The sequence below is a fragment of the Anomaloglossus baeobatrachus genome, chromosome 3, assembly GCF_048569485.1.
Source record: "Anomaloglossus baeobatrachus isolate aAnoBae1 chromosome 3, aAnoBae1.hap1, whole genome shotgun sequence".
NCBI lineage: Eukaryota > Metazoa > Chordata > Amphibia > Anura > Aromobatidae > Anomaloglossus > Anomaloglossus baeobatrachus.
In genome coordinates this window covers 706,162,738-706,185,897 of record NC_134355.1, presented here as the reverse complement: position 1 = coordinate 706,185,897, position 23,160 = coordinate 706,162,738, and the positions used below count along the sequence as shown (strand labels likewise).

At 52.8% G+C, this 23,160-nt stretch overlaps 1 protein-coding gene across 1 annotated transcript; it reads right to left on the bottom strand.

Annotated features, from left to right (window-relative positions):
- Positions 1 to 4,423: 4,423 nt before the first annotated feature.
- Positions 4,424 to 21,845, bottom strand: LOC142297473 (putative G-protein coupled receptor 139). The gene is made up of 2 exons (XM_075341698.1): positions 21,770 to 21,845; positions 4,424 to 5,722 (listed from the first exon to the last, which is right to left on the bottom strand). Exons 1-2 carry the CDS (start codon positions 21,843 to 21,845, stop codon positions 4,704 to 4,706), a joined length of 1,095 nt encoding a protein of 364 aa, XP_075197813.1. The 3' UTR covers positions 4,424 to 4,703.
- Between the last annotated feature and the right edge of the window lie 1,315 nt (positions 21,846 to 23,160).

The following is a 23,160-nucleotide window of genomic DNA, read 5'->3' as shown; positions in this document are numbered from 1 at the left end:
CCTGGGAGCACTTCCGCTCCTGGACCGGCCCCAATCTCACCTGCCTGTTCCCCTCCTGCAGCAACAGAACCCCGCTGTGAAATCTCTGGGGACCCCACATTTGCTGTGGTAGCCCCCACCCCACACACTGGTCCTCCCCCTGCAGCACCCTGCTCTCTGCTTATCCCTTCAGAGGGCAACAGATCCCAGCTCACAGGCTGGTTACTTGTAGAGGCATTGTCACACCTTTCTCTGACCCCCTCCCCTGTCACAGCTGCAGCTGAGGGTGTGTCTATGGTGTCTATGCAAGCAGAAATATCAGAGTTCACTCCCTCCTCCCTTACATCATTCATAGATAACACATTAACATTGTCCGGAGGCATGTCAGTACGGGCTGAAGGTTCAGCCCTTGGTTGGGGCCCAAACTGGGAGGTTATCTGCCCCAAATCTGTCCCAAGTAGCACGTTTGCAGGGATCCGATCAGTTACCCCCACCTCCCTCACCCCTCGCCCTGCGCCCCAGTCCACATAAATGTCAGCAACAGGCAGCGCCGGGTCAGTGCCTCCAATCCCGGAGACAGCGAGGGTTTTTCCAGGGATCAAGTCTTGGGGGGACACCATCTCAGGCCGCACCAGAGTCACCTCCGAGGCGCTGTCTCGCAGTCCTATGGTCACAGACCGGCCGACGGTGACAGGTTGGAAGCTGTCCAGGGACCTACCACCACCCCCACCCACACAATACACCTTGGGCGGCCCTTGGGACGGGGACAGAGCCGGGGCCTTGGGACGCTGAGGGCACATGGCCTTGAAGTGTCCAGGTAGGTTGCACTGGTGGCACCGTCTTGGTTCCGCCACGGGCCTGGAGAGGGGAGTTGAGGGGGACACCCCCTGCAGTCTAGGGGCAGGTGGGGCAGTCGCAGAATTCATCTTACCCCCTCTCCAGGTGCTGCTGGTGGCCGCTCTCCTGGCCTCAGGGGCCCGGTTGTTGGTGTAGTCATCGGCAAGGGCAGCTGTAGCCGTGGACCCCTTTGGCTTCTGGTCTCGGATGAACTGGCGGAGATCCTCAGGGCAGTTCCACAAGAGTTGCTCCGTGATGAACAAGTCCAGGATCTCCGGTCCGGTGGAAAGCTGCAGGCCTTGGGTCCAGTGGTCGGCAGCTCGGGCAAGTGCCCGCCGGTGGTCAGCCCAGGAGTCCTTTGGTCCCTTCTGTAGGCTCCGGAACTTCTTGCGGTAGGACTCTGGAGTGAGGTTGTACTGTTGGATCAGGGCCCGCTTGATGGTGTCGTAGCCCTGATCTGCCTCAGCAGGCAAGTCCCCAAGGATATCCAGGGCCTTACCCCTTAAACGGGGGGTCAGGTATTTGGCCCACTGGTCCTTGTCCAGATGGTGCTGCAAGCAAGTCCGTTCAAAAGCAGTCAAGAAAGAGTCCAAGTCTCCATCCTTCTCCAGCACTGGGAAGTCCTCAACACGGACCTTTGGAAGTTTGGTGTCTCGAAGGTCACATGTGGCTGATGAGGGCCGGAGCTGAGCTAGCTGCAGCTGGTAGTCACGGTCTGCCTGTCGCTCTCGCTCTTCACGCGCTGCCTGCCGCTCTCGCTCCGCAGCCTCACGCTCTGCGTGCCGCTCTGCCCTGCGCTCTGCCAGGAGTTCCTTGTAGCCCTTCTGGTCTCCAGCCTGGAGAAGGGCCATAGCCATTTGAAGAAGGCTATCCGAGCCTCCCAGGCTCGGTGGAATGGCACGTGGTGATCTGCGGCACGCTGCGGAGCCTGGTGATTCACTGTCCCTTTCAGAGCGGAGGGCTGGCATCTGGCTCGTTGAGGAACCTTGGGTGAGCTCCTCCTCATCTTGTCCAGCAGTGCCAGGTTGCGCAATGTCCTCGGCAGAACGGTTTTCTGGCGTCGAGCTCCTGGAGGACTCGTGGGCAACCTCCTCATTGCTGTCCACAGCACCGTCCTCCCTCTCTTCGGCTCCTGCCTTAGCATTGGCCAGTTGCATAGCTCTGCTCCTGGTGCCATCAGCCATTCTTGCAGACTTTTGGTCACTGACACAGAACTGACACCTGATGCCTCCACCACCTTACAGTATCTGCACTCTGACACTCTAGTGTTGAGCTAGTCTGAAGACCCCAGCAGCCACAGCTGCTGCAGGCAGTCTTTAGTGTCTGGGAGTATGGGTCTCACACTCACACACACTATTATCTCGATCCCACCGCTATGCCACCAATATGTCACAAACCACCGGGGGGGTCACTCAGAAATCCCCCGCGCTGGCTACCAGTACGTCACAATCGGGGGGTAACAAGTGGGGGTCACCCCTCCTCTATACCTCCCGACCGACAGACAGAGCACGTGACGCGCTCTCTAGCGCCCCTCTTATAGTCAGGCCAATTATGGAATTGCCCGACCATAAGCAAGGAGGCCGCTATACTACTTATGCCGATTATTGAAGGGTCCCCGGTGAGAGTAAGGTATATATTCCCCGACCTCCGCGGGCGGAATATATAAAATCTCCCCGAATCTCACTGGCCTCCCCACAATAATCCTTGGCACAATTCGCTGCCACCAACCGATTTACGGTAACTATTAGCCGAACACACAGACGTGGGATTCAAGATCGAGATAACAGAACAGCCCAAGATTAATTATATAATTTAATCAGCCTAAAGCACACTAGAAACTACAATATATACAATAGGGAATCTACAGAATATACATATGTCAGAGTACAGTTACAATCAAAGCATGGGTTACAAACAGGCATACACAGTTCCAGCAGTTACCTTGTTGCGTCTGGCCACAGGGGGGCGCTGTAGACCAGGTTTCCAGGAACTCCCACAGATGTTTCCTACACGTGCCCCCAGCGAAAGAACGCTGGAAAATGGCCGAAGTAGGGTTATCAACCTGGGCAGATCCAGGTCCCCTCCTACCTTAGTGACCTCACAGGGAAGCACTGCCACTCCCCCTGCATGGATCAGAATTATCCAGCAAAGGGGATATTGGCCATAACTTTGCCTGGGAGCGTCGTAGGCAGACGCCAATGCTCTCATTGTGACAGTTATGAATTTAGCTACAGAACGAGGGGACTCATGACCTGTCTGCCAGTTCCCCATTGGCTGATATCACGCCTGGGGCATTTCCCAATGTCCTGCTCCCATAAAAAGGGGGTGCCGGCATCGTCCACATGCGGAGACACCATTTTTATGGTTGCCATATTTATCGGAAATATGGCTTGCGAGATATGAACCATTTTTTACTGGAGTCGTTCTGTCTGGCTATTTCCATAGCCTTGCTAACTAGCTAGCAGCTCCTACTACAGGGTGACGGCAGGGAGTCATCCTGTGTCCATTGTTCCCACACCACCTCATCTCCATATCACAGGACATGGCCATGGAGGTGTAAGTGGAACACTGAGAACAAGAAGGGAGGGGGCACTGCCAGGGAGTGATGAGGGATTATGACTGGAGTCATAATTCATCTTCATATCCCGGGATTTGCCTCACAGGGAGGACCTGGATATTCGGACGTGCAGTAAAAACTCAGGATTAGTACAATGTGAAGTGTCACCTAATGATGGTCAGTAACATTCGGGAGGACCTGGATATTCGGACGTGCAGTAAAAGCTCAGGATTAGTACAATGTGAAGTGTCACCTAATGATGGTCAGTAACATTCGGGAGGACCTGGATATTCGGACGTGCAGTAAAAGCTCAGGATTAGTACATCGTGAAGTGTCACCTAATGATGGTCAATAGCATTCAGGAGGACCTGGATATTCGGACGTGCAGTAAAAGCTCAGGATTAGTACAATGTGAAGTGTCACCTAATGATGGTCAGTAACATTCGGGAGGACTTGGATATTCGGACGTGCAGTAAAAGCTCAGGATTAGTACAATGTGAAGTGTCACCTAATGATGGTCAGTAACATTCGGGAGGACTTGGATATTCGGACGTGCAGTAAAAGCTCAGGATTAGTACATCGTGAAGTGTCACCTAATGATGGTCAATAGCATTCAGGAGGATCTGGATATTCGGACTTCCAGTAAAAGCTCAGGATTAGTACAATGTGAAGTGTCACCTATTGATGGTCAGTAACATTCAGGAGGACCTGGATATTCGGACGTGCAGTAAAAGCTCAGGATTAGTACTACCTCAATGTTTCCTTTGGTCATTCTCTAGGAAATGAACACCTGAGGAGTATAGACCTATGATGGCCGCCATCAGCATCTGATTGGCTGCAGAATCACTGATATGTGATTGTACTGTCCTCCTGTCAGTAGATAATCGAGTGGTTGCCAGTCATCATTGTTACCAATTTGTTTTCAATATTTTATGAAAAATCTCAACAGTGTTCATAAATCCTCGAGAGCAGAGGACATGTTTATTCAGCAAGTTACACACCACAGAATATATCTGTATATACCATATCCAAAAGTGCCCTAAATCCACCATGTCCAGTTTATCTTCCTGGAGGACATTACTGTACAAACGTAAGCCCCCCACACCACAAGTGACCCTTTGTCTACCAATGTACTTCATTCCTCGTGTCCATACACCTACATGTTTCATCGGCACCAGTCATCCATTGTCTGCGCCACACATCTATATTGCCCCAAGATTTGTGAAATCGAAGTAAAAGTTCTTCTCAGCATCATTGTGTTCGCTCGTGAATGTTTCCGCGTCCACTCTTTTGTGTCTTTGGTCTCGTCAGCCCCCCATGAGACAAGAAATCAGTAAGCTCCATCTGTTACTTGTCCTCCATAGCGGCAGACGGCAGTCAGCTGCGTGGTGTCTGGTATTGTGAATATTTCAGGTTGTTTGGACAGAGGCGAGGTCGAGTAAGGATTGTGGCAGAGGAAGGTGAGGGCAGACTTGGCCCCTCTGAACAGCTCCTCCCTGAATTTGCTTATGGTGAGAGAGTAGATGCACATATTACTGAAGGAGCTGGAGACAATCAGCATGTTACACAGCATCCGCACCACATTCACCGGATGGTAAAAGTCATAGCGGTTCACTGGCGGATACGTGAATCTTTCCAACACTTTTACAACCATTTTAGGCAACCAGTGAGCCAGAAACGAGATAGAAATCATTGCCAGGAGAGTCACAGACTTTTTCCTCCTTGCCACCTCCTGGTCCTCAGTTTGCTTTCCTGTCGATGACCACTTCAGGCTTTGTCGAACTCTGGTGGTCACACGGATGTGCCAAACTGTCAAGCCATTGGTTAAGACTAATGATACTAGTGGGAAGACTATCCAAACCGTGGTCTGAATGTGGTCGTAGACCGACAGAAAAGGTATTGAACTCAGGTTGCGATGTAGGGAACAAATGTGAAAGAGGCTCCCATCTGGTTGGGTGGTACGGACTGGTACATACATCCAAAAAGTCGGCATGGCCACCAAGAATGCACATGCACACACTGCAATGATGACCCACCGTGTGACTGACGGCTTACAGAACCGGAGCTTCAGATTCATACAACATACGATGATGTAACGGTCCACAGAGAAGGCTACAGTGAGCCACGTGAGGGAGTAGACACATGAGAAATAGATCCAGTTACTGACCCCACAAGAGAGCTCAGGCCACCACAGAGTGAAGTCCACATAGAAGTAGAAGATATCCCGGAAAACTGTCACCACAAGGATCAGCAGGAAATTGGCTAAAGCTAAGGACACCAGATAGTAGATAATGGACTTGGACATGTCCAGGTTTCCCTTCCAGAGTACAGTCATGGTCACCAGGCTGGCTACAAAGAGAGAGAAACTCCAATCAGCCTTGATTATAACATCAGCTATATAGGACTAGCCACACCAAACATCTGCACATCCATGAACTTTCCCGAGCAGCGATCACAATCTTTGCGTCACGTATCAGGGTCACCAAATTTAATCACGGCAGTAAATGTTCTGCCCTAGGATGCTGTCCTTCAGGAAATGCAACCCACTGCAATAAACGAATCAGGTAAAAGGTGGATAGGTGGCGGTGAAAAGTTGATGGAGAGGGAGAGAAGAAGATAAATAGGGGAAGGAGACAGGAAGATGGAGGGATGAAAGTGGAGAGGGGAAGATGGAGAGATGAAAGTGAAGAGTTGAAGGTAAAGAGGGGAAGGTAGAGGGATGAAGTAGAGGGGAAAGTGGGGAGATGAATGTGGAAAGGTGAAGGAGAGGGGAAAGTGGGGAGATAAAAGTGGAATAGTGACTGTAAGAGGGGAGGGTGGAGAGATGAAAGTGGAAAGGTGAAGGAAAAAGGAAGGTGGAGAAATGAAAGGGGAGATAAGAAGGTTCATAGGTAAAGGAGATGGGAAGGTGGAGAGATGAAAGTGGAAAAGGGAAGGTAAAAGAGGTGAAGGACAAGGGAAGGTAAAAAGGGGAAGGAGAGGGGAAAGAAGATAAAGGGGTGAAGGAGACGGGAAGGTGGAGAGATGAAGGCAGAGAGATGAAAGTGGAGAGGGGAAGGTGGAGAAATGAAAGTGGAGATGAAAAGATAAAGAGGTGATAGATAAGTGTTAGTGAATAGAAAGTAGAGAGATAAGGAAGAGACGTGACGATGGAGGGAGGCTGTGATAAAGGTGTAGAACGGGACAGCATCGATATTCAATACCTTGTAGATGCAGGAGCACAAATTGAGGGATGATCCTGTTTCCCATGTAAAATCCAAGTAAAGGAAGGCGCTGCAGCATCCAGTAATGATCAGAAAAACAGAAGCCTCAGCGACACTTCCTCCACTCGATTTGTGTCTATGTGAAGCTGATCCCTTCGAGGGCTGGAATCGCTGCTGCTGGTCCTCTATCTGTGATCATTACTGGATGAATCACTGTATTATAGGGAGGGAGGTGGTTCAGTATATATGTAGAGGGGATGACCCAGAGCAGGGTGGTCTGTAGGACTTGGTGGCCTTACCAGTTACATGTGTTCCCCAGGACCCCTCTATATCCAGCTTCATTGTACTTCTGATTTTTATAGAACCACAAAACCGCGATGTACGAGTTTCACTGCAAACTGCTGCATCAACAGATGGTGACCGTACACTGTCGGTCAAACATTTATTCAGTTGACAGCACCCAAGTATGCCACCGAAAGCTATTCCTCTCCTATAAATATGAATGCTTAGCTCAGCCGACAGCTATCCCTCTTGATTACCCCACCGAAAGCTATCCCTCCCGATTACCCCACTGACGGCTATCCCTTCCTCATAAATATAAATGCCTGCTTCAGCCGACAGCTATACCTCCCACCTACTCCACCAATAGCTATCCCTCCCCCATAAATATGAATGCTTAGCTCAGCTGACAGCTATCCCTCCCAATTACCCCACCGACAGCTATCCCTCCCCCATAAATATGAATGACTAGCTCAGCCGACAGCTATCCCTCTTGATCACCCCACCGAAAGCTATCCCTCCCGATTACCCCACCGAAAGGTATCCCTCTCCCTTAAATATAAATGCCTGCTTCAGCCGACAACTATACCTCCCAACTTCTCCACCAATAGCTATCCCTCACCTATAAATATGAATGCTTAGCTCAGCTGACAGCTATCCCTCCCAATTACCCCACCGACAGCTATCCCTCCCCCATAAATATGAATGACTAGCTCAGCCGACAGCTATCCCTCTTGATCACCCCACCGAAAGCTATCCCTCCCGATTACCCCACCGAAAGGTATCCCTCTCCCTTAAATATAAATGCCTGCTTCAGCCGACAACTATACCTCCCAACTACTCCACCAATAGCTATCCCTCACCTATAAATATGAATGCTTAGCTCAGCCGACAGCTATCCCTCCCAATTACCCCACCGAAAGAGCTATCCCTCCCCCATAAATATGAATGACTAGCTCAGCCGACATCTCTACCTCCCAACTACTCCACCGATAGCTATTCCTCTCCTATAAATATGAATGCCTCGCTCAGTTAACAGCTATACTTCCTGACTACCCCACCAACAACTATGCCTCCTGACTACCTCAACTACAGCTATCCCTCCCCCATAAATATGAATTCCTGGCTCTGCCGACAGCTATGACTCCCAACTACCCCACAAACAGCGATCTCTCCCAAATACCACACCAACAGATCATCAACATGAAATGTCAGTAGGCCATCTTCTGGTTCTCCCAACTCCCCAATACACATGAATCCTCAAAGAGCTGACAGCTATATTTCCTGACACCCTGATAGTATGCAGCTGAACAAGTCCTACATGGGAGATATGTGTCACTGAGCTAAGAAGCCTCAATAATGTGAAGCCGGAGAGAAGGCTTCAGCAAAATACTTGCTGTCTGAGTTTTATTAATAGACCCAGATTTTTGGGTCCGGGTTTTAGGACTGATCTGAAGAGCTGGGTGGAGCTTGTTGTTCCATGGCTCCAATCCAGGCTTTGCAGCTCATCTAAAAGGTAGCTGAGTGAGCTCAGAAGGGGTGTGTGTGGACTGGTGGAAGAACCTGCTCTGCTGGTCATTCTTGATCAGAGTCTATGCCTTATGATATCTGAACGGCTAAGACATATTACTATATAGGCAACTTTACTTTTGATTCTGCTTTGTGAGGAGCTGACCATGAACTAAGGACTTTCTCCAGCATGGAGCGCTCCAGGTTTTTGTGGTCCCCGGGGACAAAGCCTCAGTGGGCCCCATGCACACATAAAAGCGCACATAAACAGATATGTACATATACAGGCATACATATGCATATGTGACACCCCTGAACTAGTCAGGGTGTCACAGGGTACTGCACTCCTCTCTTCTGGTGCAGAGCTCAACCCCCCATGGTTCTGGGATCCTAACCTTTGGTATTGCTCCATCAGCATTCCAATCCTAGCCACACCTCACACCTCACCTGTCAGGCACACCAGTGGGTGGTCTAGCTGGAACAGGTCCCCCCCGCATAGGGGTCAGACAAACTAGTGGGAGGGGTTGAGCCATAACAGTGGTAGCCCTCAGAGAGTGAGGACCTAGGTGGAGTTGGAGCTTCCTGGGAGTCGTTGGCTAGGTCGCAGACGGTGGTCTCGGACCGGAGGAGTCGGAGACCCGGTCGCAGGGTATTAGAAAGGGGTGCCAGGCTTAGTTTGGGAGAACAGTCGGCACCCGAATATCTAGTAACCGAACTGGTACCGAGCATGGCGGGGTACTGGACCGTAGATCAGGGAGTAGCTTCACGCAACCTGATTATTAACCTGTGGAGGATAGTCTCTTTATAAACTTTCCCCAAGAGCTCAGAGATCGAAGGCATCAACACAACGAGGGGGATAGGGCCTTCCTGCTTATGCGGCCCACTGACTCCCAAGTGTCAGCCATCGAAAGCACAGCTCCTCTAACTAACCTTAGGGAGCGGGACCCTGAAAGCTTCAGGCTGAGGGGTCACTCAGGACATCTAAATTCTAGTGCATGGAGGCAGGTGACAGACCATCAGCAATACCAACGGGAGTGGACTCCCGGACGAGCTCCCCTGAAGTGGCAGCGGCACCCAGAGACTTTGTTTACTTCTGTGTCAGAGTCTGCTTTATGGTCGCATCAACACCAACACGGCCTGAGTGAGTACGCTGTCCTCCCCTGCTTCCAACCTGCACTACACTCCCCTGCACCCCACCATCCAGAGTCCCAGGGCCTCCCCTACCCATGGACGGAACGTCATCTGGCTGCCCCGCTCCATCTCCTCTGGCTACTCCCATCGGCAGCGGCGGTACTCCCCTTACCGCGAACCACGTGTGGCGTCGCGAACATTAATCCCCTGTAAATAGCCCCCTTTCATTTTTGGGGGGACCCCAAGCCCCCGGGTCCGGAGACCATAAAGCCACAGCAACCCCGGATCCGAGCAGTGTGACTGCTGCAGGGGCGGTACATATACATATTTAAAGACAAATACCCTAAAATACATATAAACAGACAAAAATATACACACAGTCATATACACTGACATACATAGATATATACATCATACATGCACACTCTACAGATATATTTGAGATATTATTAATATGGGGAAGACAGCAGCAGCCTCAATCCCCTCCCTCGCTTGTTTCCATCTAGCTGCTCCTGAGCATGAGGCTGTGCAGGGTGCGCTGCCTGATGGACATCACTTTAAACAGACCTAGCTGCACACAGTGCACACTGACACTGCTGAATATACATCACAAGAGGGGTTGGGGCTACAGTATATACATCACAGGGGAGGCTGGGGGGCTACAGTATATATATATCACAGGAGATGCTGGGGGCTACAGTATATATATCACAGGAGGGGCTGGGGGCTACAGCATATATATCACAGGAAGGCTGGGGGCTATAGTATATACATCACAGGAGGGGCTGGGGGCTACAGTATATATATATATATATCACAGGAGATGCTGGGGGCTACAGTATATATGTCACAGGAGGGACTGGGGGCTACAGCATATATATCACAAGAAGGCTGGGGGCTATAGTATATACATCACAGGGGAGGCTGTGGGCCACAGTATACAGTATATATATAATGGTACGTACTCGGACTGGGTCTCAGTTCATAGTGGGGTACCACAGGGGTCAGTATTGGGCCCGCTTCTTTTCAACATATTTATAAATGACCTTGTTGGGGGCATGCGGAGTAGAATTTCAATATTTGCAGATGATACTAAACTCTGCAGGGTAATCAATACAGAGGAGGATAATTTTATATTACAGGGAGATTTATGTAAATTGGAGGATTGGGCTGAGAAGTGGCAATTGAAGTTTAATGTAGATAAATGTAAGGTCATGCACTTGGGTAGAGGAAATAACATTTATGATTATGTACTTAATTGTAGAACACTGGGTAAAACAGACACAGAAAAAGACTTGGGTGTATGGGTGGATGGTAAACTTCATTTAGTGGCCAGTGTCAGGCAGCTGCTGCCAGGGCTAATAAAATAATGGGATGTATTAAAAGAGGTATAAGTGTTCATGAAAAAAATATAGTTCTACCTCTGTACAAGTCACTAGTGCGACCGCACTTATATACTGTGTACAATTCTGCTCACCGATATATAAGAAGGACATAGCTGAACTGGAGAGGGTGCAGAGAAGACCACCAAGATTATTAGAGGAATGGGTGGGCTGCAATACCAAGACAGGTTATTAAACTTGGGGTTATTTAGTTTGGAAAAACGAAGGCTTAGGGGGGATCTAATCACAATGTATAAATATATGAGGGGACAGTACAGAGACCTTTCCAAAGATCTTTTTACACCTAGGCCTGCGACTGGAACACGGGGGCATCCGCTACGTCTTGAGGAAAGAAGGTTTAATCATAATCACAGACGAGGATTCTTTACTGTACGAGCAGTGAGACTGTGGAACTCTCTGCCGCATGATGTTGTAATGAGGGATTCACTACTAACATTTAAGCAGAGCCTGGACGCCTTTCTTGAAAAATGTAATATTACCAGTTATGTATATTAGATTTTATGACAGGGTATTGATCCAGGGAACTAGTCTGATTGCCGGATGTGGAGTCAGGAAGGACATTTTTTCCCCATTGGAGCTTGTTTGCCACATTGGGGTTTTTTTGCCTTCCTCTGGATCAACATGTTAGGCTACGGGTTGAACTAGATGGACTTAGAGTCTCCCTTCAACCTTAAAAACTATGATACTATGATACTATGATATACATCACATGGGAGGCTGGGGGGCTACAGTATATACATCACAGGGAGCCTGGGGGACTACAGTATATACATCACAGGGAGGCTGGGGGCTACAATACCTACATCACAGGAGAGGCTGGGGCTACAGTATATACATCACAGGAGAGGCTAGGGGCTACAATATATACATCACAGGAGGTGCTAACGGTTACAGTATATACATCACAGGAGGTGCTGGGGGCTACAGTATATACATCACAGGAGGGGTTGGGGCTACAGCATATACATCACAGGGGAGGCTAGGGGCTACAATATATACATCACAGGAGGGGTTGGGGCTACAGCATATACATCACAGGGGAGGCTGGGGGCTACAATACATACATCACAGGAGAGGCTGGGGCTACAGTATATACATCACAGGAGAGGCTAGGGGCTACAATATATACATCACAGGAGGTGCTAACGGTTACAGTATATACATCACAGGAGGTGCTGGGGGCTACAGTATATACATCACAGGAGAGGCTAGGGGCTACAATATATACATAACAGGAGGGGTTGGGGCTACAGCATATACATCACAGGGGAGGCTGGGGGCTACAATACATACATCACAGGAGGTGCTGGGGGCTACAGTATATACATCACAGGGAGGTTGGGGCTACAGTATATACATCATAGGGAGGCTGGGGATACAGTATATACATCACAGGGGAGGCTGGGGGCTATGGTATATACATCACAGGAGGGGCTGGGGGCTACAGTATATACATCACAGGAGAGACTGGGGGCTACAGGATATATATCACAGGAGGGGATGGGGGCTACAGTATACACATTACAGGAGAGGCTGTGGGCTACAGGATATATATATATATATAACAGGAGGGGCTGGGGGCTACAGTATATACATCACAGGAGAGGCTGGGGGCTACAGGATATATATCACAGGGGAGGCAAGGGGCAACAGTGTGTATATATATATATATATATATATCACAGGAGAGGTTGGGGGCTACAGTATATATATATATATCACAGAAGAGGCTGGGGCTACAGGATATACATCACAGGAGGGACTGGGTGCTACAGTATATACATCACAGGAGGGGCTGGGACTACAGTATATACATCATGGGAGAGGCTGGGGACTACAGTTTGTACATCAAAGGAAGGGCTGGGGCAACAGTTTACACATCAGAGGATTAGCTGGGGCTACAGTATATACATCACATGTGGGGCTGGGGCTACAGTATATATATCACAGGAGGGGCTGGGGCTACAGTATATACATCATGGGAGAGGCTGGGGACTACAGTTTGTACATCAAAGGAAGGGCTGGGGGCAACAGTTTATACATCACAAGAGGAGCTGGGGCTACAGTATATACATCACAGGAGGGGCTGGGGCTACAGTATATACATCACAGGAGAGGCTTAGGCATAGACAATACTGGGGGGCATACACATTACTGCAGAGATGCATACACGTTACCGAAGGGCATACACTTTAAGGGGTATACAAATTACTAGGACAAATACACTTTACTGCGGGGACATACACATTACTAAGTGGGTATACACATTACTGGGGGGAACAGATGTTACTGGGGTTTGCACATCACTTGGGAAGGGGGCATACATGTTTGGTGTTGGAGATCATACAGCTCTGGTGTTGGAGTTCATACAGCTCTGGTGGGGGGGCTCCATACAGCTCTGGTGGGGGTCCCCCATACAGCTCTAGTGGGGGCCCCATACAGCTCTGGTGGGGGGCTCCATACTGCTCTGGTGAGGGGGCTGGGGGCATAGAGCTCTGGTGAGGGGGCTGGTGGCATACAGCTCTGGTGAGGGGGCTGGGGGCATACCGATCTGATGAGGGGGGCTGGGAGCATACTGCTCTAGTGAGGGGGATTGGGGGCATACCGCTCTGGTGAGGGGGGGCTGGGGGCATACAGCTCTGGTGAGGGGGGCTGGGGGCATACAGCTCTGGTGAGGGGGGCTGGGGGCATACTGGTCTGCTCTGGTGGAGCCATGCTACTCTGGGGGGCCCATGCTGCTCTGAAGAGGGGGGATGGGGGCATACAGCTCTGGTGACGGGAGCTGAGGGCATACAGCTATGGTGAGGGTGGCTGGGGGCATACTGCTCTGCTCTGGTGGGGCCAGGGGCATACTGCTCTGCTCTGGTGGAGCCATACTGCTCTGGGGAGCCCATGGTGCTCTGGTGAGGGGGCTGGGGACATACAGCTCTAGTGACGGGGGCTGGGGACATACAGCTCTGGTGACAGGTGCTGGGGGCACACAGCTCTGGTGAGGGGGGCTGGGGGCATACTGCTCTGGTGGGGCAAGGGCCATACTGTTCTGCTCTAGTGGAGCCATGCTACTCTGGAGGGCCAATGCTGCTGTGATGAGGGGGGATGGGGGCATACTGCTCTGCTCTGGTGGAGCCGAGGGGCATACTGCTCTGCTCTGGTAGAGCCATACTGCTTTGGGGGGGCCTATGCTGCTCTGGCGAGGGGGGCTGGGGGCATACTGCTCTGGTGGAGCCATACTGCTCTTAGGGCCCATGCTGCTCTAGTGAGGTGGGCTGGGGACATACTGCTCTGTTCTGGAGGAGCCGGGGGGCATACTGCTCTGCTCTGGTGGAGCGATACTGCTTTGGGGGGGAGGCTATGCTGCTCTTGTGAGGGGGGCTGGGGCATACTGCTCTGGTGGTGCCATACTGCTCTTGGTGGCCCATGCTGTTCTAGTGAGGTGGGCTGGGGGCATACTGCTCTGCTCTGGTGGAGCCAGAGGCCATACTGCTCTGCTCTGGTGGAGCAATAATGCTTTGGGGAGGGGGCTATGCTGCTCTGGTGGGGGGGGCTGGGGGCATACTGCTCTGGTGGAGCCATACTGCTCTTGGGGCCCATGCTGCTCTAGTGACGTGGTCTGGGGACATACTGCCCTGTTCTGGAGGAGCCGGGGGGCATACTGCTCTGCTCTAGTGAAGCCATACTGCTTTGGGGGGGCCTATGCTGCTCTGGTGAGGGGGGCTGGGGGCATACTGCTCTGCTTTGGTGGGGCCAGGGGCATACTGCTCTGCACTGGTGGAGCCAAACTGCTCTGGGTAGGTGGGTGGAGGCAAGGGGCCACATACAGCGCTGGGCCCTGCTGACGTTGCATGACGCTTCGGCTCCTCTCTCTCCAGTCTCTTCAACTGTGGGACAGGAGCACAGCATGTTGCGCAGTAGCTCCACCCACAGATGAATTTCTGTACACAAGCAGCCCATTGGTCAGCAGTGAACGCTGGGCTGAAGGTGCCGGATTTAAATGGCTGGCAGTGAGGAAAGTGCGGCTGCTGACCTGAGAACTGTGGTCCCTGGAACTCGACACAGGAACTGCAGAACTGATCCCCACCACTGACTATGGTGAGTGGGCCCCGTGGCTGTCCAGGGCCCCAGCACTTGCCCGGGTGCACGGGTGCTGACGCTGGCCCTGCTGGTTACGTTGATCTTATTGTTGTGTTTTATTAGAGATTTGCTTTCTTGTCAGCTTAATGTCACTCGTTTGTACACAATTGGAAGAGGGAAGGGGTTGTAACAGTGTGTTATACTAGTTGGTCTCCATGACTGCAATGTTATCAGGCCTACAGTGGGATTCATTGTCCTGCATCTGGTGGTAGGTTGTGCTTTTTTGTTCCTCTCTGCAGGGGGCTTCCCTGATACACAATCCTGCAGATTGGCCAGAGACTGCCCTCCTTCATACTTGGAGTTACATTAAACAAATGTTTAACCCCTTTCCGACCAAGGAGCAAGCAATAGCAGGGGCACAGGTTGCTATGCTCCCGCGATCAGTCGAGGACCTGCTATGTTCCCACACATAATCCTCAGTATATAACTTGTCCTCTCCATATGTCGCGGGCGGAGGAGGGGACGCTGCGCTCTCCCACTGCTCGGGTCCGGCTGCTGCTGCTGCTGCTCGGCGGTGGCTCGAGCGGTGGGCCGGATCCCGGGGACTCGAGCGGCGTTCCTCGCCCGTGAGTGAAAGGGGGGGTATTGATTGTGGGGGATTTTGGTATTGTCCGTGACGCCACCCATGGTTGTGGTGAGATTGGTGACACCACCGCTGCTCTGGACGGGGAGCCCGGGAGCGATGACAGGGAGCAGCCTGGATGTTAGTTCTCCCCTCCGTGGGTAGGGGGTTGGTTGTCCCGGGGCCCGGTGAGGGGTAGGGATGGATGGCAGGCGGGTTACGGGGCCTGGCGAGGTGCAGGGTCGCGGGGGCAGCGCTGTGCCGCACGGCACGGTGGTACTCACTCAGCCAATGATGAGGACACAGTTCTCGGTAAAACACATGGCTGGATGGACGGGTCCCACAGACGGTGTTTCTCCTCCCGGCAGGTTGATGGTGACTGCCTTTCCCTGCACCTGTGTAACGTGTACGGTTCCAATGGGTTCCCACCGGTAACCAGCTCCCCAGCTTGGATGGGTGCCGAAGGAGCCCCTTTTGCCCGCAGGCTCTGGCCCTGGGAACTTTAGCCTTGGCGGTGACTGTGTTTCTCTCGGTTGGACTGTTGCCTTCTGTCGGGACTTGGCTGCTGGGAAACCCCAGGAGGTTCCCTTCGCTAACGGATTTGGCAAATTCACGGCGACTCCTAGCCTTGCCGGGGTTCGTAAGCCCCTGCCGGATGGTGCTGGCTTCTCTTTGCGTACCGGTCCGGTACCGCCGGGCCACCGCCCGTCCACGGTCCTTACGGCTAGCTCCAATAGGCCACTCATGCAGACGGTCACCACCGTCTGCCAACCTTGCTGTTCCGTCCGGGCAACACACCCGGACCACTTCAGGCTACTCAGCTGCTACTTCCCTCCTTCCACTTTCACTTCCAAAACACTATCTGAGCTCTTTTCCCGCCTCCAGGACTGTGAACTCCTCGGTGGGCGGGACCAACCGCCTGGCCCACCCCCTGGTGTGAACATCAGCCCCTGGAGGAAGGCAACAAGGGTTTTTGTCTGACTTAGGTGTGCCTGACCGGGAGTGTGGGGTGTGCTGGTGTAGTTTTCTGTGGCCCCTGGCTTGTCCAGGGCGCCACATTCCCCCTTAGTTAAATGCAGACCGTCCGCGGGCTGCCCGTCCATCACCGGTTTTATTTTCACAAACTGGAAAGAATATAAAACGGTAAAAAAGGTTACAAGCATATTAACATCTTCCCACATCGGGAGGTACTTTACTTAAAACGTTACTAACGATAACGGCTTCCGCTCTCTCCCACCCAAGCAACCTGGCCCTGATGCTGCCCCTAAGCAAATGGGTAGCACCCCTTGACCCCAGTCCAGCACCAGATTGCCCGAGCGGGTTCTGTCTCTTTCAGGGGACCCACGTCCATGGGGAACCCCTGAACCCCCGGAGGATCGCCACCGGTTACGGTAGTGGCGGGCCTGGGCCATCCCTTTCCTCCAGGACCATCCTCCCAAATCAGCCTCTCTGGAGGCGGTAACGGTTAAAGCCATAAAACATCATTTTTATGTACTTACCACAAGTTCGTGGTTGCCCTGCCAGTTCTCGGGCTTGTCCGTAGCAGTTTCAACGCATAACTTGCAAACAGTCCCCACGGGGACAACAGTTGCCGGCAACGACCGGTTAGATCAAGTTGCAGATCAGGTAACTTCTTCGGTAATCATTCACTTATCATTTTCAAAAACTTTTAAACGGTACTGGTGGTCCCAACGTGGACAACTTGCAACGGGGCTCCGCTGCCATTACTGCTCACTCTTCGGTGTCGGCCAGGGGAGGGGGCTCTGTAGACACTCGGGCCTCTTGACTGCCCCTCAGCTTCGCGTCCAACGCGAACCACCCCCTCTCCCCGCAGTGCCGGGTGTACTGTACCAAGTGTCCCGGCATCAGGTTGCGGCCCGGGTGTTCCTCCGGCAGATGGGCGTTGACATCCCGTCGGGCCACAAAGACTTCGGCCTCCAGGCCCGGCTCGTAAATAAAGCCATAGCCCCGATGGACATCAAACCGCCTCACCTGCCCTTCATAGAGTGGGCCCCGGACACGGAAGGTCGCTTGACGAAGGCTCTCCTTCTCCCGAATTGTGCGGGCCACCAACTCCGCCTTCTTCCTCTCCCTCTCGGCAATCTCCGGGCCCAACGGTGTCGGCTCCCTGTCCCAATATGGGGCTGCTGCGAGCCCCGGCGCATGGGTCGGGCCCCGCAAGACCTTCTGGACACTGCCCACCACTGGCAATCTGGATGGAAGGTCCCATGGTGACTTGGCCTGGGGTGCTGCCTTGCAGCGGCAACCCGGCGCAACCTCAGCAGAGGTGTGGGGGATGGGCACAGGGGTCCTCTTCCGCTGGGCCTCCTGCACGGAGCGGCCTGTCGGTACCGGCTCGGGGAAAGTCTCCGCAGGTGCCTCCGGTTCGGGCTTCGGCACCTTCCAGGGTAGCAATTCTGGTCGGTCACGGGCTCCGGCTACAGGCCGATCCGCCTGGGCGGACATGCGGGGGTACCGCTACCGGTTGCGGGGGTAGCGGGCCTAGTGGCGGGGCCGCGGCGGCCAGTACGGGTAGAAGGGGAGGTAGCAGGGCGAGCGGGCGTGGACCGGGTCCCTCGGCCGCGATGACCGACCCACTAGGGGTACAGGGGCGTGGGTCACTTACCCTCCCTTCCGAAGCTCCCTCTTCCTCGCGTCTCCGCACGGTCACTACAACCTTCGCCATGTCGGCCTCCCACTCCTCCAGGAGGAGCTGCATCTTGACCTGCAGCCGTTGTTGGAGCTGAGCAGTCCGGACCTTCACCCACGCCGCAGTTCCAGGCGTGGGGGCTACAGTGCTGCGGGACGGCATGAACATGGCTCTGGCGGCCTCTTCCAGGAACCAGCAACAAGATGGCCGCAGGGTCCTGGCATCCCTGCTTTTATAGCCGCGGGCTACATGCGGCCAGACGCCATCAGTCCCCCTTAGTCTCTTTCCGGCTCCTCCTCTACAGGGGCGGGGTCCTGGCCTTCGCGCCTCTACTGCTCGAGGAGACGCTCGAGCGGGAATCTTTCGCGCCAAAGATGGCGGCTTCTCAAATTTTCCGGCCGGACACCTCCGGCTGTAACAAGGCGCACCTCTACCAAACGGCAGAGCGGTAAGATCCTGTTTGTGACGCCAAGTTGTCGCGGGCGGAGGAAGGGACGCTGCGCTCTCCCACTGCTCGGGTCCGGCTGCTGCTGCTCGGCGGTGGCTCGAGCGGTGGGCCGGATCCCGGGGACTCGAGCGGCGTTCCTCGCCCGTGAGTGAAAGGGGGGGTATTGATTGTGGGGGATTTTGGTATTGTCCGTGACGCCACCCATGGTTGTGGTGAGATTGGTGACACCACCGCTGCTCTGGACGGGGATCCCGGGAGCGATGACAGGGAGCAGCTTGGATGTTGATTCCTCCCTCCGTGGGTAGGGGGGTTGGTTGACCCGGGGCCCGGTGATGGGGTAGGGATGGATGGCAGGCGGGTTACGGGGCCTGGCGAGGTGCAGGGTCGCGGGGGCAGCGCTGTGCCGCACGGCACGGTGGTACTCACTCAGCCCAAAGATATACACGGAGTCTCCGGTAAAACAAACGGATGGATGGACGGGTCCCACTGGCGGCTGCGGTGTTGTTTCTCCCGGCAGGTTGATGGTGACTGCCTTTCCCTGCACCTGTGTAGTGTACGGTTCCAATGGGTTCCCACCGGTAACCCGCTCCCCAGCTTAAGGGTTGCTGAAGGAGCCCCTTTTGCCCGCAGGCTCTGGCCCTGGGAACTTTAGCCTTGGCGGTGACTGTGTTTCCCTCTCTCGGTTGGACTGTTGCCTTCTGTCGGGACTTGGCTGCTGGGAAACCCAGGAGGTTCCCTTCGCTAACGGATTTGGCAAATTCACGGCGACTCCTAGCCTTGCCGGGGTCCGTAAGCCCCTGCCGGATGGTGCTGGCTTCTCTTTGCGTACCGGTCCGGTACCGCCGGGCCACCGCCCGTCCACGGTCCTTACGGCTAGCTCCAATAGGCCACTCCTGCAGACAGTCACCACCGTCTGCCAACCTTGCTGTTCCGTCCGGACCACACACCCGGACCACTTCAGGCTACTCAACTGCTACTTCCCTCCTTCCACTTTCACTTCCAAAACACTATCTGAGCTCTTTTCCCGCCTCCAGGACTGTGAACTCCTCGGTGGGCGGGACCAATCGCCTGGCCCACCCCCTGGTGTGAACATCAGCCCCTGGAGGAAGGCAACAAGGGTTTTTGTCTGACTTAGGTGTGCCTGACCGGGAGTGTGGGGTTTGTTGGTGTAGATTTCTGTGGCCCCTGGCTTGTCCAGGGCGCCACACATACATTTCTCCCTAATCTCCTGATACCTCCCATACATAATCTCCAGTATATAACATGTCCTCATCCAGAGGTGTGGTATTCCATCTCGGGTAAGGACACCTGGGCTCAGAAACACCTCATCAGACATGGCAGAGGTCGTGTTTATACCCGAAGCCAGGCTGGGGGGGTGGAGTCGTAGGAGTGGGAACACAATGGTACAAGTGGGAACACAGTGTGGAGTGTTTGAGTTCAGTCAGAGGAGAAGTGAAGGAGCTAAGTCCCGCGACCAGGAGCAGGTACCGCTCGGCCCGGGCACCGACAGAAAGGGTCCTAGAGACCACGGCAGTTAACCTTCCGTGGCATTGTTCCACACATAATCTATAGGTGGAAGGACTAGGTCGCACCACGGGGATTGGTCCCTAGGCTAGAGGAGTATAACCTACGGGCTCCACTAGCAAAAGCAACGGCTGGGGTGACTTCAAGCACCGCAGCCACACACCACACACGAAATCACTTTAAGGTGACCCAAAAGGACTAAGGGATAGAGCTTCACGCTTCACAGGGTTCATGGGCACTGATACAGGGTTCAGTGGGCGAGGGCGCAAGGCAGGAGGGTGAAGCAAGCGCAGAGACACTTAAGAAAGGTGCACCGGACTCGACCTCCGAACTACCCGGGATCAGCTAGAGCGGTGAATCCTGGCACTCCAAGGGTGGTCACTGGCAAATCATGTTATCTGGAAACCTGCTACAGTGAGTAAAAACCTTAAGACTGCACCCCTCCGTTATTCGCCTGCGCCAGCCATCATAGATTACTACTACCACCCCCATCCGCCTTGGTGCCCAGCTCCACCTAAGGGGAGCTGCACCACCTAAGGTGCGTCACCATCTGCCCCGGGGAGCCCCATCTCACAACAGCGGCACCTAACTTTCCGCATACTACAGGTGGTGTCACGAATAATCTGTGATCATCCCCTTCATATTCCCTAAACGACACCGCCGGGGTCACGGAGCCGGGTTACGCCGCCGCAGAGCCCCAGAGCCAGAACCGCTGCCCGGTAACGAGTCACTCCAGGCCCCGGTGCAGGCGTGTCACATACATCTCGCCTAATCTCCTTGATATCTCCTCCCACATAGACTCTTCTTCATACATTTCTTACCCAATCTCCATCCCCCAACCATACTTCCCGAAGACACAATCACTGGTCCTCAGATGTCCTACTTTGCTCTCCTCTTATCTGTTCCTCAATCTTCTCCATGATTTCTCCTGAGCTTCTAACATCTTCTGGACCTCGGTTTCTCATCACTACAGATTGTCCTGACAGTTGATGCCTTCATACACCAGCTGGAAAGGAAAGTCTACAACCCATAGTAATCTGGCCTCGTTACAACGCCTTGACCTACTGTCTCCTTCTTCTATACCCTGTAGATGTCCCTGCGAGCAGTGGCCTGTGTCTGAGCAGTAAGGATATCCCGGACGAGCCCCCAATATGTTACATTAGGCAATACTAAAGACGGGGCGATGTTGCCCCAACATCACAGCCTGTTATACATACGCTGCACAGACATCTACAGAAGAAAGGTGAAGAAGGTGCCGGACTGGACTGACTACACACACAGTTTACTCTGTCCGGCCATACCATGGATGGATCCAGCAGGAGGAGAAGTCTTTGGTTTTTATATTCCATTCATTCTGAATTCATTTCTTGCTTTAGCTAAAAAAAACTGCACCAAAAAGTGCAAATGTGATTCCAGCCCTCAGTGATCATCGGCACATTAAGAAGGGGTTCACTAATGAGTTTGGGGGGAGCTTGTGTCCTTTTCCATGGTGATTGGAGGCGAAATATGGATAATTCACACCCCATCCTCTACTACTTGTGAAAACACGCACTCACCTGGCATCCCAAACACACACATGATGGGGTAGAAGAGCCTCTGCACCGTCCGGATCCACAGCTCTTCTATGGCCATACTGCCTGTCTGCCTAATGCTCGTCTACCGGCACCAAAGGCCGACCCCCCCACAATGAGCACTCTACGCAAAACGGCAATCCTTCAAGAAATCTGCAGAAGTCATAGCCTAACTATTAGAAAACATTGCTTTGAGGTCTACTGCCCCTCACAAACAATTACCCCCTCCAATATCGCTCCATCACATACTGCTTTATAGGTAATATATACTTCTCCTTCCAACTACTGCCAGTTCCTGCTCCCCCTCTCCAATTATCACCCCCCTACACAGCCCCTCACCAATTATTACCCCCTACACAGCCCCTCTCCAATTATTACCCCCTACACAGCCCCTCTCCAGATATTAACCCTGCACAGTGCCCCACATCTGCTGCCCCTCTCCAATTATTACCCCATACACTGCCCCTCTTTAGTTACTCACCCTGCCCCTTTCCAGTTATTAACCCTATACACTGCCCCACATTATCAGCTGCCCCTCTCCAATGATTACCCCCACATATGTACTTACAGCCACCGCCGCCCTCACATGTCCTCTCTGACTGCTGCTCCCCTTTTTCGTTGAGGCTACACAACATGCAATACTCACAGTACGGCCTATAACAAACACTGCTCCAGCTGACAGCTATCCTGCAGAGTTACTGCTCCGGGCCCAGCCTAGCCCTAAATCCATGATTGCCACTTCAGTCCCTGCCCCCGCTAACAATGACCCCTGTGTGAAGATGTAATTTACCCTCTCACTGTATATGCTGTGATACTATGTCATGATATGTATATTTCCCTGGTTGTATTAGTTGTAATTCATGTATTTTCTTGGGGGAGCTACTGGTCTCAATGTGTCTCTCTCATACAATTGTAGTCTTGGCATCTAATGTGATTATGTAAATAGCCTGTCCTCTTCTTTCCAGAGTTGTGTATCTAATCTGTAATTGCATTGGCCAGTGAAGGAATAGTCATTGTTCTGCACAGCAGGGGATCCCTTCATCTACTGTGGCTGGCAGACATATTGGAGCCCTGTGATGGACCAAACCATTGATGATAGGATGTGTGACCCCTACCCCCTGAACATGGTGGGCTGGTCAAGCAGCACAGACAATGCATTTCCCTTTTTGTAACTTCAGAGTGAGCTGAAACTAAAGAGAGGAAGGAGCTCCAGCCTGGGTGGCTGTGGACACGGACGGAGCTAGGCCTGTGTGGCGGCCCGTGGGATTGTGTGGAACTCTTTGGACTACTGTAAGGACGATTGCTTTGTTATCCGGTCCGAGGATTGTCGGGAAGGGCCCCCGAATCTGTTTTATGTGGACTAATCGTGTGCTGTT

Bases quoted from the DNA above. Each gene is read 5' to 3' on its own strand.
- LOC142297473 (XM_075341698.1), bottom strand. From the start codon at position 21,845: ATGGCCATAGAAGAGCTGTGGATCCGGACGGTGCAGAGGCTCTTCTAC. The intron at 5,723-21,769 runs GTGAGTGCGTGT...CTCTCTTTGTAG, and splicing joins GTGTGTGTTTGGGATGCCAG to CCAGCCTGGTGACCATGACT.